Here is a 14,617-nt window from a genome sequence, read left to right on the forward strand (position 1 = left end):
CCTTGGACTCAGGGCCTGAGCACTGTCCCTGGCTTCTTCCCGCTCAAGGCTAGCACTCTGCCACTTGAGCCACAGCGCCGCTTCTGGCCGTTTTCTGTATATGTGGTGCTGGGGAATCGAACCTAGGGCCTCGTGTATCCGAGGCAGGCACTCTTGCCACTAGGCTATATCCCCAGCCCCAGAAAGTTAGCTTTAAATGGTCATGGAAAACCAGATCCCTGATTCCCTGTCCCGCATACACGTCTGGGAGGCTTTCGTGAATAAGGAGGTGGACCTTACCAGAGGCAAAGGCGGCAACAGTTTTGTTTTATGCATGTGGCTGAGGACTCAGATGGATCTGAAGGTGGATACAGATCACTTCCGCTCCCCGCATCCATGCCATTGGAGTGCATCTGGCACATTGCAAAAATGCTGAATTTCAAAATTTGGCCCCAAATGGTTGCTTTCATGAACAGTCTGCTGGTCAGAGCTGCAAGCCACGTGGAGCCATTATTCCAGCCAACTTCTACTCACCAAGTCTTGTCATCTTTGAATTTCTTGTCTTCATCAAGAAAGCAACCTCCCCTCCCTCCCTCCCTCCCTCCCTCCCTCCCTCCCTCCCTCCCTCCCTCCCTCCCTCCTTCCCTCCCTCCTTTCCTTCCTTCCTTCTTCCCTTTGATCCTCCTTCCCTCCCTATCTTTCTCCCTCTTCTCTCCTCACTCTCCCTTGGCTGCTCCTCCCTCTCCCTCTCCCTTCTGTTCTTCCTTCCTTTCTCCCTTTCTTCTCATCTTTCTCTCTTCCTCTCTCTGCCTTCCCTTCCCCACTTCCACATTTGAAGAAGCAAGCATCTGCTTGGCTCACTCCATTTCTTGACAGCTCAGTAATAGTCTATGATGTCTTCATAGCATGCTGATGACAGGAGTACCCATCACTTTTGCTCCAAATGTCAGAGGAAGCTGGGGAAGGTAAAGACAGTAATTTGGGTGGTTGATGTCATACATCTTGTCAGGGCTGGAATGAGGACCCAGCGGCTCATCAGGTGAGGCTAGATTTCTGTGACAGTCAGGGAAGAGCATGTGTTTGGAAGGTAGTTCATTTCCACTTGAAGGATCCTGGGATGAGAGTACATGGGAATGCTTGTGTCTAGTTCCGCAGCTGGCAGGGACATTTCAGTCCCCGCACTGCCTAGACCTTCTGCCAGTTGCCTTTTCTCTATGCTGTGGAAATGAAATTCATGTGCTGTTATCGGTGTGAACTGAACAGATATGAGCCCATCTTTTAGAATCTTCATTAAGCCCTCAATACTTTTGCTGAGACATGCTCAGGGTTTACCTAGGAATGGAAGCGCTGGCATTTGAGGTCGGGGCTTACTCCTGGCTGAGCAACTTCCTATTGTGGTCACCTTGAATAAGTTTCCTTACCACCTTTTGTGTTTGTTTTCCCCTCTGTAAAGTAGAAATCATATTATTACATACCTTGCTAGGTGGGATGATTCATTGGCATAGAGCCTGCTATCTGCTCAACACAGAAGCAGCCTGAGCTGTTGAGGTTTTTTCCCTCTCTCTCTTTCCTTTTTTGGTACTGGAGTTTACACCCAGGGCTTTGAGCTTGCTAGGCAGGCATTTTACCACTTCAGCGATGCCTCCAGCCCTGAGTTGTTCTTGTTGACTTAAACTAAGAGAAGTTAAAATGGCTAAGTGGAAGACAGTGTACAGAGGATTCTTTTTCCCATTATTGATCCACTCATTTATTTAGGCAATTCATGTATCAAGGATACAGTCATCCCCCCATTCCTGTGCCTACCGGATGTCTGGAGTCATAGGAGGCATTAGGTCTGGAAGCGTGGAGAGGATGTCAGTCAGGCTCTAGAGAAGAGCTTCAATCCAAAGCAGCTAGGTCTTCCTCCATGGATCAAGCAGTGCCATTGTGGAGGCTACCCCAGGCATGACCAAAGCTGAGCACTTGACTGATTCTCTGTCATATGCAGCAAACTCTGGAGAAAAGAGGAATTGTGTTTTGTTCCGTGCCTGCGCATGCCCAAAAGTTTTAAGTGGATACAGCGGGTGAATGAATGAACCCAAAACTGCTGAGGATAGAAATGATCAGACTGTGTGTGGGAAATGCAGGAGGTGGTAGGAAGGGAGAGTGCGAGCAGAAAACCCAGTGAGGAGGCTTAGTCTCATGGAGGGATAATTGGAGCTGGAGCAAGAGGCTCCATCTGGCCTTTGCTGAGAGCCTGCATGCTCTGTTTTAATTTTCACAACTATTCTTGGGTTTAGGGAACAGTTCTTAAATCCTAGTTAATGTATTTGTACAAAAATACATGTATGTAAAAGTTCATCTCAAAATTATGGTCATATATGTAATGATTTGTATTGTTTATTTTCTTTTTTCTCTTTTTAAAATTGCTTTTATTAAGGTGGTGTACAGAGGTGTTACAGTTGCATAACTCAGGCAAAGCATACGTTTCTCCTTGTACAATGTCATGCTTTCCCTTGCTTTCTCCCAGTTTTTCCCTCCTATCCCCACCCACAAGCTGTGTAGTTTATTTTGGACCCAGTGTCCAGTTAGTACCACTGCTGCATTTGTTTATATTTTGTCCCTCCATTTCTGTGTCTCCCCTTCCCATCCCAACGACAGATAAATGAGTAACCAAGGCAAAAAGGAAAGCAAACAATATTAGCAACAAAGAAAAACCCTCGTTTCCTTTTCCTAGAGTTCATTTAAATAAATATTATTTTATATGATCAAATTATTTTCTTTTCATTACTTATTCTATATTCTATTCAGTATGCTGTTATTTACATTATATGCATCTCTTAACCATTTTTATCTTTATTGGAAAACCCCAAACCTTACTAAGAAACTCATGCATCTGTGTTCTCCTGTGTTACTCTGTAATCCTATGTTACAGAGATAAACTTACCTGTGTATGTATGTATGCATGTTGACATACATACAAAGACATGTGCAAACTTACATAGATACACACAATGGATCATTTAGATAAATTGTTTTATGCAATACTCACTTCTGTGTACCTATGTATCTATGCATCTATGTATGTATGTATGTATGTATCTCTCTATTTATGTGTCTGTCTATCTATCATCTATTTTTCTCTCTCCCTCCCTCCCTCCCTCCCTCCCTCCCTCCCTCCCTCCCTCCCTCCCTCCCTCCTTCCTTGGACGCATTGTGTAGTGCTGAGGGTTAAACACAGGGCCTGTGCTTGCTAGGCAAAAGCCCTACCACTGAACAACAGTACTAGACTTCTGTCACATGTTTTAAAACTACCTGTTGATTTTTCTCATGTAGTAGTAAATACCTAATGGAAGTCATTATAAAGTCATTAAAATTATTCAAATTCCAAGTGTTATAAATTACGGCCTAGGGACAAAATCTGCCCTGTGCCTTTTTTCTATATTAATAAAGTTTTATTGGAACACAACTGTACTCTCATTCATTTATGTCCTGTTGTGGTTTTCACAGTGAAACAGAAAAGTGGAATCATTGGTGATGAGGACTGTGTGGCCATCAAAGCCATTTGCTGTTTGGTCTGTCAAATGTCTGTCTGTCTGTCATTTATCTGTCTGTCTGTCTGTCTGTCTGTCTGTTTTTGCAAATGGAGGGTGAGGACAGGAACACCCGGCTCTGGACTTGCACTCAGCCTGAGGGGAAGGAACACGCCTTGGAGTCTCTCAGGGATGGCAAGCAGAGCGAGGCGCGGCCTGAGTGTGAGGCCTGTGGTGTGTCTATCCATGCCAGGGGAGGCAGAGGGGCAGACAGGCACCGTGGGTCTCAGCCTGGCTGTGTCTCTCACCGGTCAGCCTCCTGCAACCACAGACAGCTTGACTGTCACAGTGAGCTGTGGCAGGGAAAGGAACCTGCCTTTCTAATAAGGGTTCCGGTGAAGCTGACGCCCCCAGTCCAGGGAACACACTTTGAGAACTGTGCTCTTGGGTGAGCCTGGGGATTTGTGTGTTGGGTCCTGAAGAGGGGAGTAATGCCTGATCTCAAGAAAATTAACTGTCTCAAGAAGAGATGAAGAGTAGAATGGGAGCTAGAAAGACCGCAGTGCAGACTTCATTCTTTGAGTTCTTTTATTGGGACAAAACCTCACATTAAGACTTACTGTCAGGCGGGACATACACACATAATCGTGCCGGGAGAAGATCAGATCAGGCACGATTTCCTGTTTGTCTAACCACATCGACTGGTGTATCATCGTATGTGTTTACAGTGTTTTGTGTGTATTTCAGGAAGCAAGGGCAGGTTGTAAATTGTTATGTTCTCACTGGAAAATGAAATCCCTATAAGAAATCATTTTTCCTTGGACAGGTAGGGGGCTCGCGTGGTCTGGCAGGCGGAGGAGCGCATGTCCATGGAGCTGGCATGGCGGTCTCTGCCCAGCCTTTGAAGGGTGATGTGCTTCTTCCCAGAAACCATGTGCTTGCCCCAGAATGATTACCAAGCTTGTTCAGCACGGTCTGCAGCTCTCTTCCAGAGGAACTGGTTACCACCACTTAGCACAGCAATTAGCATTTTAAGTAGTCGGTATTGATTACACAAACCCACTTCTTCAAGTGGAAAGAGCCCCAAAGAATACAGCAAATGTATTCCTCTCAATAAATGATGCCCCACGCCAAGCCCCAGGAGATGCCCTGGGGGAGTACGCGGAGGGCATTGGGTAAACCTCACAAATACTATTTGTCAGGCGCAGTGAACAGATTGCATATGACACAAAACACAGGCTTGATTTTTAAAGTCTTTTTAAAGCAAACTCACGGTAAACGACTATTGCTCCCTTTGGTCCAGATTTTGTAGAAATAAGCCTAACATTTTATGATTCAGTTCCAAACACATTTCCTGTTCACGACATACTTGCAATACTTCTGTCCATTTACAGGCTGGAAATTACATTTGGTGTCTCTGAGAACTCTTCTTAGTCTTCTTTTAAAACGGTGTTTTCCATTTTCCTGTGTCATTTGAAGGAGATTAGAAGGTTCGGGCTGTGACCACACACTGGGTTGGATTTCTTCTCTATAGGCAAGGATTTGTCTACCACTCTCTTTAAGTTTGTGGATGAGATGCGTGCAAATGACCAAGGAGTTGTGATTTATTTTCAGGTGCACTAATTTCAGTTTCCACATTTGTATTAAAAAGCAAATGCAGATACCCTGATGGATGCACATTATCAACTAAACCTCACTCCCAGGCTTTCTGGTCGTAGGCAGGCACCCAACTTCATATTCTCAGGGAAGACATTTTCAGATTCTTTTGTATCCTACAGAATATACCTAAGGGAAATCCATTGATACTCGAATTCATTCTACAGATCTGAGCATCACAGTGTGCCCTTACTGGTGGAAGGTATGTTTTAGGACCTCTGAATCCATGGCTAGTACCTAACCTGATTTATATTATGATTTTTCTAATACCTGTATTTCTGTAATAAAGTTTCATTTACCAACTAGTCACAGCAAGAGAGTAATAACTAATAAAAATTAAACAAAATGGGCAGTATACTGCAATCAACGGTATTTAAAGCTTACGGATTGTTTATGTCTGTAGTTTTTTATGTAGTAATTTGGACCATAGCTGATCATGGGTAATGGCAACCACAGAAGAGATTGTTGAGGGGCAGTGCTGTGCCTGCTTTGGGCCCTGTTTTCAGCACAGCAGAGAATAAGAAGCAGTCAGCCCCATCCCCAGAGACATTCACTCCCTGTGTTTTGGGGGAGACGGAGCCAATTGGCTGTCAGCTGCCAGCAATGAACCTGTGAGTATCTGGCAGAGTTAGTGAATGCTGAGGAGATGGAAGTAGAAGCAGGAGAAAGGACAGGGTCTTTCACACTGAGCCCAGTTGGGCGCGGGGGGTGGGGGACCCTCAAAACGTTGCCGAGGGCCAGTTGTTCCCAGCCAAAGGAGGCTTATGCACCAGAGCAACAGAACACCTTGGCATGTTCAAGTAGAAGGAGGCTGGTGATACTGGAGCAGGCAGAACGAGGAGAGTGCAGGATATAACTATGGCCACATCTTGTCTGATCTTGAGGACATCATCAAGGAAGGCGTGGGATTTTGGGGGGTCAGGGGATGAGTTGGGAAGTTACTGGGTGGGACGAAGCTGGCTTTGCTTTTAAAAGGGTTGCCCTAGAAACAGATTGGAGAGTGTGAGGAAAGTAGGACCAAGAGTGTGAGCTTGTGATTGTGGGCCAGGATGGTGCTCAAGGTGGTGAGGAAACGTGGTGGCCTCTAGATGTATTTTGAAAGTCAGGTGGTTTGGGTCCTGTGGGACTGATGGGAAGTCTTATGGAACAGACAGGACACAAGGTAGTCTGGGTGGGGTTGGCTTTGTGTGTTGTTGTGTTTTTCAAGCAACAGATAGGAAGGAGGCCGCATCTGTCACAAGGGGAGGGAGTTTGGAGGGGAGAGGGGCATGAGAAGAGGACAGCCAGGCTTGCTCGTGACAGCAGAAGATGTCTGTGTGGTGGGGGAGGAGGGGACAGAGAGGGGAGCGGAAGGCTATGACACACATGCATCTGAAGTCTGGGGTCGCAGTCCACATGTGGGAATAACACATCGCCTCTAGGTAGCATTTAAACTCATCCCAGCGGCAGGTTGTCCTGGGGCGCCTGGGTAAAGATGTTCTCTCATATCATAGAAGACTAACTCTTCTTATTGACCACCAGCAAGTCTTACACTATAATGTAAGACTTTCGTAAGAGCAAAAATGAAATGACTCACTAACCTATTTTTCTGATACAGCAGCAACATTTAGAAGTGATGTTTTGAGTCATCTGGAAATCTATTGGATATGCAAATTAAAATTCATCGAACAGCTGGTCATTGGAACATGTTGCTGACATAATGTCTCAAATGAAACAAGTGTGTTGGGGAGGCAGGTACAGCAGCTCACGCCTGTAATCTAAGATATTTGGGAAGTGGAGATCAGGAGGGTCCTAGTTTGAGGTCAGTTGGGGCAAAAAGTTAGGCTGTATCTCAACCACGAATCCCAGCATGGTGGCATGCAGTTCTCCCGGCAAGCTCCAGGCCCTGAGTTCAATCCCCAGAACCACCAGAGAAAGGAAGGGGGCGGTGGGAAATCTCAAAAAAAAAAAACAAAAAAAAAAAAACAACCCATAGGATTGTAAAATATGGGAATGAATACTAGTTGGTAATCATGCTGTCATTAAAAAGGACTAGAAATTCAATCTATCAGCACATGTAAGATTCTCTTTCCAATGGTTATTAATTTTTTTTTCAACTCAATGAGGCTCATCAATTCAATGAATTTTGGTCTCCAGGGCTGAAGCCTCATATGATTTTGGTCCTAATGAGTAAAGGATTGGTTTTCTGCCTTCACCACCATCACCATCATCCTCATTTCCCTTCTTTACCTTGTTTTGTGCTAGACAAGGCTGTGAAATTCTCATCTCAACAATTTCCCATACCACATAGCCGGGTAGGTGTTTAATGCTACCATCTTGGAACAGCCAAAGGAGCATTCCATTTGGTAGGGTGGCCTGAGATGAGAGCCAGGTAGGGGAACAGAGTTGCCTGTTTGGTTCATGTCCCTGCTCCGGGTGTGGCACTGGATCTGCCAACGATTCCAGCATCTACAATTAACCCGGCCTTGACCGACAGACATTGAAGCCCCTTCCCCCAAAGATCACCCCGTGTTTGCTCCTGCCTTTAAATAAAAGATTGGGTGGATGACGACTGTTCACGTATCCAGAACTCAACCTTAGCAACTAGTTGGTTTCTAATCAAATGGCATGGCGCTTGTGGATAGGAGCGGGAGAAGTGGGTGGTTCTACCTGGCAGGCTCATTCTCTTATGCCCACCTGTTGGGTAGGTAGGGTCTTGTCCCCACCTTCTTCTCCTTGAGTCATTCCCCATCACTGTCCTTCGGAGATAGACTCTAGTCCCATCTTCAGGGCCAGCAACCCCACCTCTGTGCCATTGTGTGCCGGGAAAGTGTTTGGACCCAGGGAGGTGAGCGGAGCAGCGAACTAGACAGGACACAAATCCTTAGGGTGCTTCCTCTGAGTCTCTGGTCTAGAAACATTCTCATAAAGGCCGGGGTGGGGGAGGGGGTGCCTTGGCCTTTCCTGGTTCCCAGTGCAACTGTAGAAGCCCTGAGGCGCTCAGCCCCCTCTGAACCCCAGAGGCAGCCGGGCTGGAGGGGGACCCCCCCAGGGTCAGTTGCCGTGGCCTGCAGGGTGAAGCACTGAGAGGCAGCTGCGCCCCAGTGGGCAGGGCTGGGCTGGCTGGGGACGCCTGCCCTCCCCGGCTCCCTCCCTGGTTCCGGCTCCTCTCCGGCTCACCTCCTCTGCCGTCTTTGCTTCTGTCCCCACAGCTCCAGATGAAGATGAGCGAGCGCGCGGCCTCGCTGAGCACCGTGGTGCCGCTGCCCCGCAGCGCCTACTGGCAGCACATCACCCGGCAGCGCAGCGCGGGGCAGCTCTACCGCCTGCAAGGTGAGCCCAGCAAGCGCGCAGCGCCTGCCCCAGCGCGGGGCCCGGGGGTCGGCGGGGCGGGGGCCTGGCCACTGCAGGGAGGCCCTTCTTCCATGGAGAGGCCACGCAGCGGGCCCTGCTGACACGGGACACCTCCCCCCCCATCCCCACCCCCTCCTTAACCAACACCCACGGAATAATGCAGCATTCCCCAGGAATTCTCTAGAAACACCCATTGTCAGACCCCTGTCCAGTCCTGCTGGAGCAGGGGCTGCCATGGTCCTCCCCCTCCCAGCAGGCCTGCCGGGCCAGGGCCCTGGGCGGAGGTGGGGAGCTGGGTGGGTCACACTGTACCCCTGAAAGCAGATCAGAAAGTGTCCTTCTTGGAAACCAGAAGAGCAATGGAAGTGTTCAGTTGAAGCTCATTCCTGCCGTTCCCATGTGGCCCTTTACATTCCATACATAAAAAGAAGAGCGTGGGGCACACTTAACTGATAAGCAAGCCAACGAACAAGCCGTGAGAGGCACTCCCCACCAAGAACCCCGCATTGTGGAAGGGCCGGATCCCAAAGGTGAAAGCGCCAGCCCCAGGTGACCCCAGCGTCCGTGCAGGGGGAAGAAATGCACAGTGAGGACGAGCCAGTGAGTGTCACAGATAGCGCCGGGCTCCACCCGCCATCCCAGGACGCATCTGCCTTCTTCAGGTGCTCCCCCAGGGAGCCCCACCATGGAGAATTCTGCGGCACCCCCTCCAATTAACCCTGCTCCCCTCCAGTGCACCCCGAGACTCGTCACTCCTTCTCAGCGCCCCCTGGAGCTAGCTAGCAAGCAGCCCTCCGGCTCTGTGCATCCCTACAATGAAGAAACAAGGACCCTCTCCTTTGTGCCCCTCTCACTGACGACATGACGACCGGATGCACTGGCCACCTCTTCCAGGAAGCAGTAAGGTCCAGGAGGACAGTAGAGCTGGCCTGGTACTGCCCTGGCCTTGTCTCCCAGTGCCCTCCCCGGAGTATCAGGACAGTAGCATCCTGATCATCCAGCAAACACAGAGCAGCCAGCATGCCGCCTGTGTAGAGCGGATGGGTAGCAGAGCGGATGGCTCTTCTCGGTAACGGGCGAATTAAATGACCTTCCCAGATGTATCTGCAGACAGTTGGGCTAGATCCAGTTATTATCATCACATCAACTTTAGAGTTTATTTTTGCAGTATTTGAGTTGGTATAGTATCTTGTCCATATTTACCATGGAGACTATTGCTCTGTCTTCTGAATAAGAGTATTGAAGGCAGGTACTTTTTTTTTTTTTTTTCATTTTGGGGATATGCTACCACTTGAGCTATCCTCCCCTCTTTTTGCTTTGAAATACGGTTTTCAGAGAGATAGGGTGCGATGCTCTGGCTTGGCTTCGGCCCGTGGTCTTCCCACCTCCATCTCCTGTTAGCTGAGACTACAGGTGGCACTTCTGTGCAGGGCTTGATTTGACATATAGTTTTGTTAACGCTGGCGTGCTGTGGAGCTGAGTCTGAGCCCTCTTATCCTTGCTTCTCAGGTAAACTGAGACTAGAGGCAAGTGCTACCTGCTGCAGCTACATTTACATTTATATATAGGTGGTGTGTGTGTGTGTGTGTGTGTGTGTGTGTGTGCGCGCGCGCATGCACACATGTATATTTCTACCTGACAAACATGGTGAATTGGGAAAAGTTAATGGCCTGGGGAGATGTCTTTTTGTGTGCCACAAAGTTGTCATTTCTTCTCATTTTGTGGGTGCTTGTATGAAGTATAAGCCACCTTGTGAACAAGCCACCTCGACGATGGAACTCCCGCTGCCCTTTCCTGGAAGATTTAGGCGTTAATCTTGGAAATAATCCAGGCCTTATAGGAGGATTTACCAAACTGGTTTGAGGAATGTGAACATTTCCTGCCTAAACTTAGTCCTTGTGCGCCACCTGCTGCTCAGTTTGCCATTGTCGCTTTACCACCGTGGTGGGAGTGGAAGGCACTGGTTTTGATACCTGAAGACGTTCATTTTCCCTTTCCTGTTTCTTCCGCTCCATTTGCCAGTTATCTTGTGTACGTTCTCACCTGTGGCGAGGTAGATACAAAAGCTCTAGCATGGAACCTGGAAGACATTATGAAAGAAAAATAGCCAACCATCTTTTGTTGAGCACCATAGCCCCAGGAATCTTTCAGACATGCATTAGATAAAACAAAAACAGTAGCTTCCTCAAAAGTGTTTGTGGGTGATAACCATGGAAGATAACACCCTTCCAGAAAAATCCACTGTTCCATGCCACTGGAGGGGTAATGTGTTTCATGGTAATTTCACCTCTAAGAAATGGAGAATACAAGCCACAATTTCCAACTCTCTGAGGTGTCCTGCAATTAATGATGTGTTTCATCTTTCTTAAAGCAGAGCTCTGTCACTTTCTTGACTGTGAAGCTCCTTTTAAAAAAAATTCATATACCTCAGGTGCAGTGTTGAAATCCCACATCTAGCTTTTACTGGGGAGTCAGGTCTATTCTCTGAGTATATTATTTTAAAAAATGACTCTTTGTAAGGGTCTGCTGAGGGCTGGCTTCACTTCATTACTTAACACACATAGTCTTACTTGGATCTCTAAACAGCTTCCCAAGAAAGTCTTTCATTCTCATTTGCTACTGAGAAACCAAGAACTTGAAGGCTTTTAGTACCTGTCCAACCTCTAGCAACTAGTTCAGATTTAAGGATTTCCTGTGTCTGTTCAGCCAACCCTCCTTCATTTCTCCAGATGGTTATGGCCTAGCTTCTTTGTGCCAGCCCTGGGGCAGACAGTATACACATATATACATACACACACATGTGTTCATATATGTGTGGGTGTTCCTGGGGTGTGTCTTTGCTCCTAGATCTTAAAATCAAATGCAGCATTATAAGCATAGTTATCTAAACCTTTCCTTTGATATGTGTAACTAGCAAAAGAATGGATTATCTTAAGAATAGAAAGTGTTGATAGAGATTGAGGCGGAATTGTAGCCAGTGAAATCTCTGGTGTAATTCAAGAAGAGGCAGTCAAACAGCCAGCCAGGGCTAAGCAGTCTCCATGGAGAAAACAGCAAGTGCAAAGGCCCTGAATCGGATGAGATGTGCAACCTTGGAAGGGCAGAAAGGTGTGAGCGCGGATGGCCCCTTAAGGATGTGAGGGGGCAGTCGGCAGGCAACAGCTGCAGCGGCCAAGATTTGTTTGTGCAGAATGTGCAAGGAAGTGCTGGAGGATGCCGAGCACAGCCGAGTGTCAAACTCAGTTCACATTTTTGGATGCTCAGATTGCAAAGGAGCAAGGGAGACAGGGAGGCAGCAGCCTCGGGACCATTGTACATGAACTGGGAGGACCTGGCTTCAATGCAGGGTACCTGTCTTCAGCCCTCATCTTCCCCTTCAGAACTTCTACCCTGTGCTAAAGAAGCACCATGCTGCCCACATGCTAAAGGATTTGCTTTAAAGATAGCATCCAACGGGAACAAGGAAGAGTGTCGGGGGTTTTTAGCCTCCCAGGCTCTCCTGTCCTGCAGGAGAGACGGGAAAACACGCCCCACCTGGATGGGCCAGGAAGAGGAAAAGAGGGCTGACAGACTGCCACCCAGCCCCCCTCTCCACAGAGGACAGACAGGCAGCCTGGAAGCCAGTCAGAGCTAAGACTCGTTTAATGGCGGCAATGAGCTGTTCTTTTAAACGGGTCGGAGGGCGGCGGAAGAGGAGGGGCATGTGCATCTACGTAGGGGCTGGGATTTGATGCCTGAGCTGTCCATCAGGAGTGACGTCATGGGACTTCCCCTAAGGGCCCCCAGGACCCCCTCTGGGTTCATCACAGCAGCCACCTTGGTGCACACGCAGGCTGAGGTGGGAGGCGGGGCTGCCGGAGAAGGTGGGCGGGGCTATCCACATGGCCTCAGGGCTCGGGAAAAGGGGCGTGGCCAGCTAGAACCACCTCTTAACGATGCAAGGCTTCCAGGCGGGTGTGCCCCACAGAAGAGTAGTCACCTCAGCAAGATGAGATCAAAGATCATAGCCCTAAGGACCAGCTGTTTCCTTCTGTGGGGACTCACAGTTCACCTCACGGCCTGCCTGAGCCCTGGAGAGATGAGCAGGAGACCCCGTGTACCCATCATGCTTCCCAGGGGCCCAGGAGCTCAGGGCTTAGGAAAGAGGCCTTGTGTTGTGTGTGATAGGAGAACAGAGTGTGAATGCAAACCTTGGGAGCCACTTGCTTCCTTCAGCCTTTGTGCTTGGCTCAGTGATTACATGTAGCATCGTTTCATATGTGTAAGTGGGTGCTACAACCCCCCCTCCCCCCAAGGCCTGGACCTGTCTCTCGGGCTTTGTACTGGCTCCCTGACCCCATAGGGAGCAAGGCCCAGTCCTGAAAAGCCTCCATCTCCACAGTGTAAGTTGAGGTCACCCCGAGCCAGCAGGGGGCAGCAGGTGTCCTCGGGGATTGTCCGGCTCTGGCTGCTTGTAGGCTCACTGCAGTTAATAAAGTCATATTGGCATCTCTTTGTCTGTTCTCTACCTGTTAACTCTAGCTGCTTTGGGTTGCTGACATCTAATTAATGCCTGGCCCTTTACAGAGGAACTTCACCGACTCTAACTTAATGTCACAACTCTTTGATATTGCTTAGATTAGTACCTAAACTTGAAATATAGAAGGCTAAATGGGGTTTGAGATGTCTCCTTTTATATACATTACAGAAGTTAAGTAAAAGCATACCATTGGCTTATTTCTGAAGGTTGGCCAAAAATATCTCCCTTAAATTTTTTTTTCCATAGTCCCTATTTTTTCTGTTATTGCTTCTGAAATCTCTGGGCACCGATGTTGGTGTAGATGCAAAATTAAGGAAGGGAATAAGTGCTAACATTAGATTGATCGAGGCTCAAGGAGGAGGCCACACGCATGCGCTACATTAACCATGATGTGAATATGCATATTACTCGGTGGCCTGAAAGCAAAAGAGTTCCCACACTAAAAGCATGTCCCTTATTTCCATTAAGTGAGAACTAGCTAATTTGATCGTGAAATTTCTCAAAACATAACTGTTGCTTTTAAATTCTCTTTGGAAAAGATGTCACCAGCCCTCTGAAGCTCCACCGAACAGAGACTTTTCCTGCCTACCGATCTGAGCACTGACAGTGGCTGTCAGGAGGAGTCAACGCCCCACGATTGAGTCAATGGCCACAGATCCACGCACCGGGCCAGAGGCAGCGGCTGGGTAGCTGCAAGGAAGGAAGAAGAAGGAAGGGAGAGGAACCGCTTCACACTAGCTAATGGATGGTCATTGGGAAATGGCAATACAGTACACACCTTTTCCTTTCCTTTTCCTTTTGTTTTGTCGTGGCCTCTTGAGCATGGCTGTGTGGAGATCGACGTTTCCCGGCTCTTTCACAGCTGGACAGACAGAGAGGAGCCAATGCCACATGCGTTTTCCAGTGTACATAGTCATAATGTACCCCGGGCTGCTCTGAATCTCCCTCCTGTGGATTTGTGTGATTTTTTTTTTCCTTCTGAGTATTTTGATTGTGTGAGTCAGCATTGACAATAAAACGGCTCTTATGGATTGGTTATTTGTTTACACCCCGTTCTTGGTTATTAATATGGTGTGCTTCTGGTTAGCTCCTGGGAATCCATCAGTTCAGCTAGTACTTCGGAGGCACTCTTATCTATTATGTTCTAGACTCTCCTTCCGGGGGACCCCCTAGTAATCGTTGTACTTCCCCACACTCTTCCCTTCCTCTTCCTTCTTTTTTTTTTCTTTTGTTTTATGTCTTAAGTCTTTATTTTTGTCTGGAGTACTTCCGTAAAGCATTTTAAAATAAAAGATAATTCCTCATCTATGTGGTCTCTGGATCCTGGCAAGATAGTTTCCTCCATATTCCAGCTGTTTCTCAAAAGGGTGTGTGACTTTTTTCCTTACGAACTGCGTGGGTGATGCTGTGATAGCCATTTATCCATTCCTACGTTTGTCCAGGAGGTCTGTGGTGCTGACTATACCAAGCATCCCAGTTCCCAGCAAGGCGCGGGAGTCCCGCGATGCAGATGCAAAGTCTGGGCCCAACTGCCGAGGGCTTCCGTTCCAGGGGAGACTAGCCAGGAAGCAGAGCTGGGGTGATGGGACCCAGGGCCACTTGCTCAGGGCTTCCAGTG

The 14,617-nt window shown here is 48.1% G+C and overlaps 1 protein-coding gene across 1 annotated transcript in view; it reads left to right on the forward strand.

Moving 5' to 3' along the window:
- Positions 1–14,307, forward strand: part of Dok5 (docking protein 5) — a 105,539-nt gene extending 91,232 nt beyond the window's left edge. The window contains exons 7-8 of the mRNA XM_048349643.1: positions 8,339–8,459; positions 13,539–14,307. Coding sequence (XP_048205600.1) covers positions 8,339–8,459; positions 13,539–13,603 — 186 coding nt within the window. The 3' untranslated portion in view covers positions 13,604–14,307. The remainder of the gene's footprint in view (positions 1–8,338; positions 8,460–13,538) is intronic.
- The last annotated feature ends 310 nt before the right edge of the window (positions 14,308–14,617 follow it).

Source organism: Perognathus longimembris, chromosome 6, assembly GCF_023159225.1.
Source record: "Perognathus longimembris pacificus isolate PPM17 chromosome 6, ASM2315922v1, whole genome shotgun sequence".
Classification (NCBI taxonomy): Eukaryota; Metazoa; Chordata; class Mammalia; order Rodentia; family Heteromyidae; genus Perognathus; species Perognathus longimembris.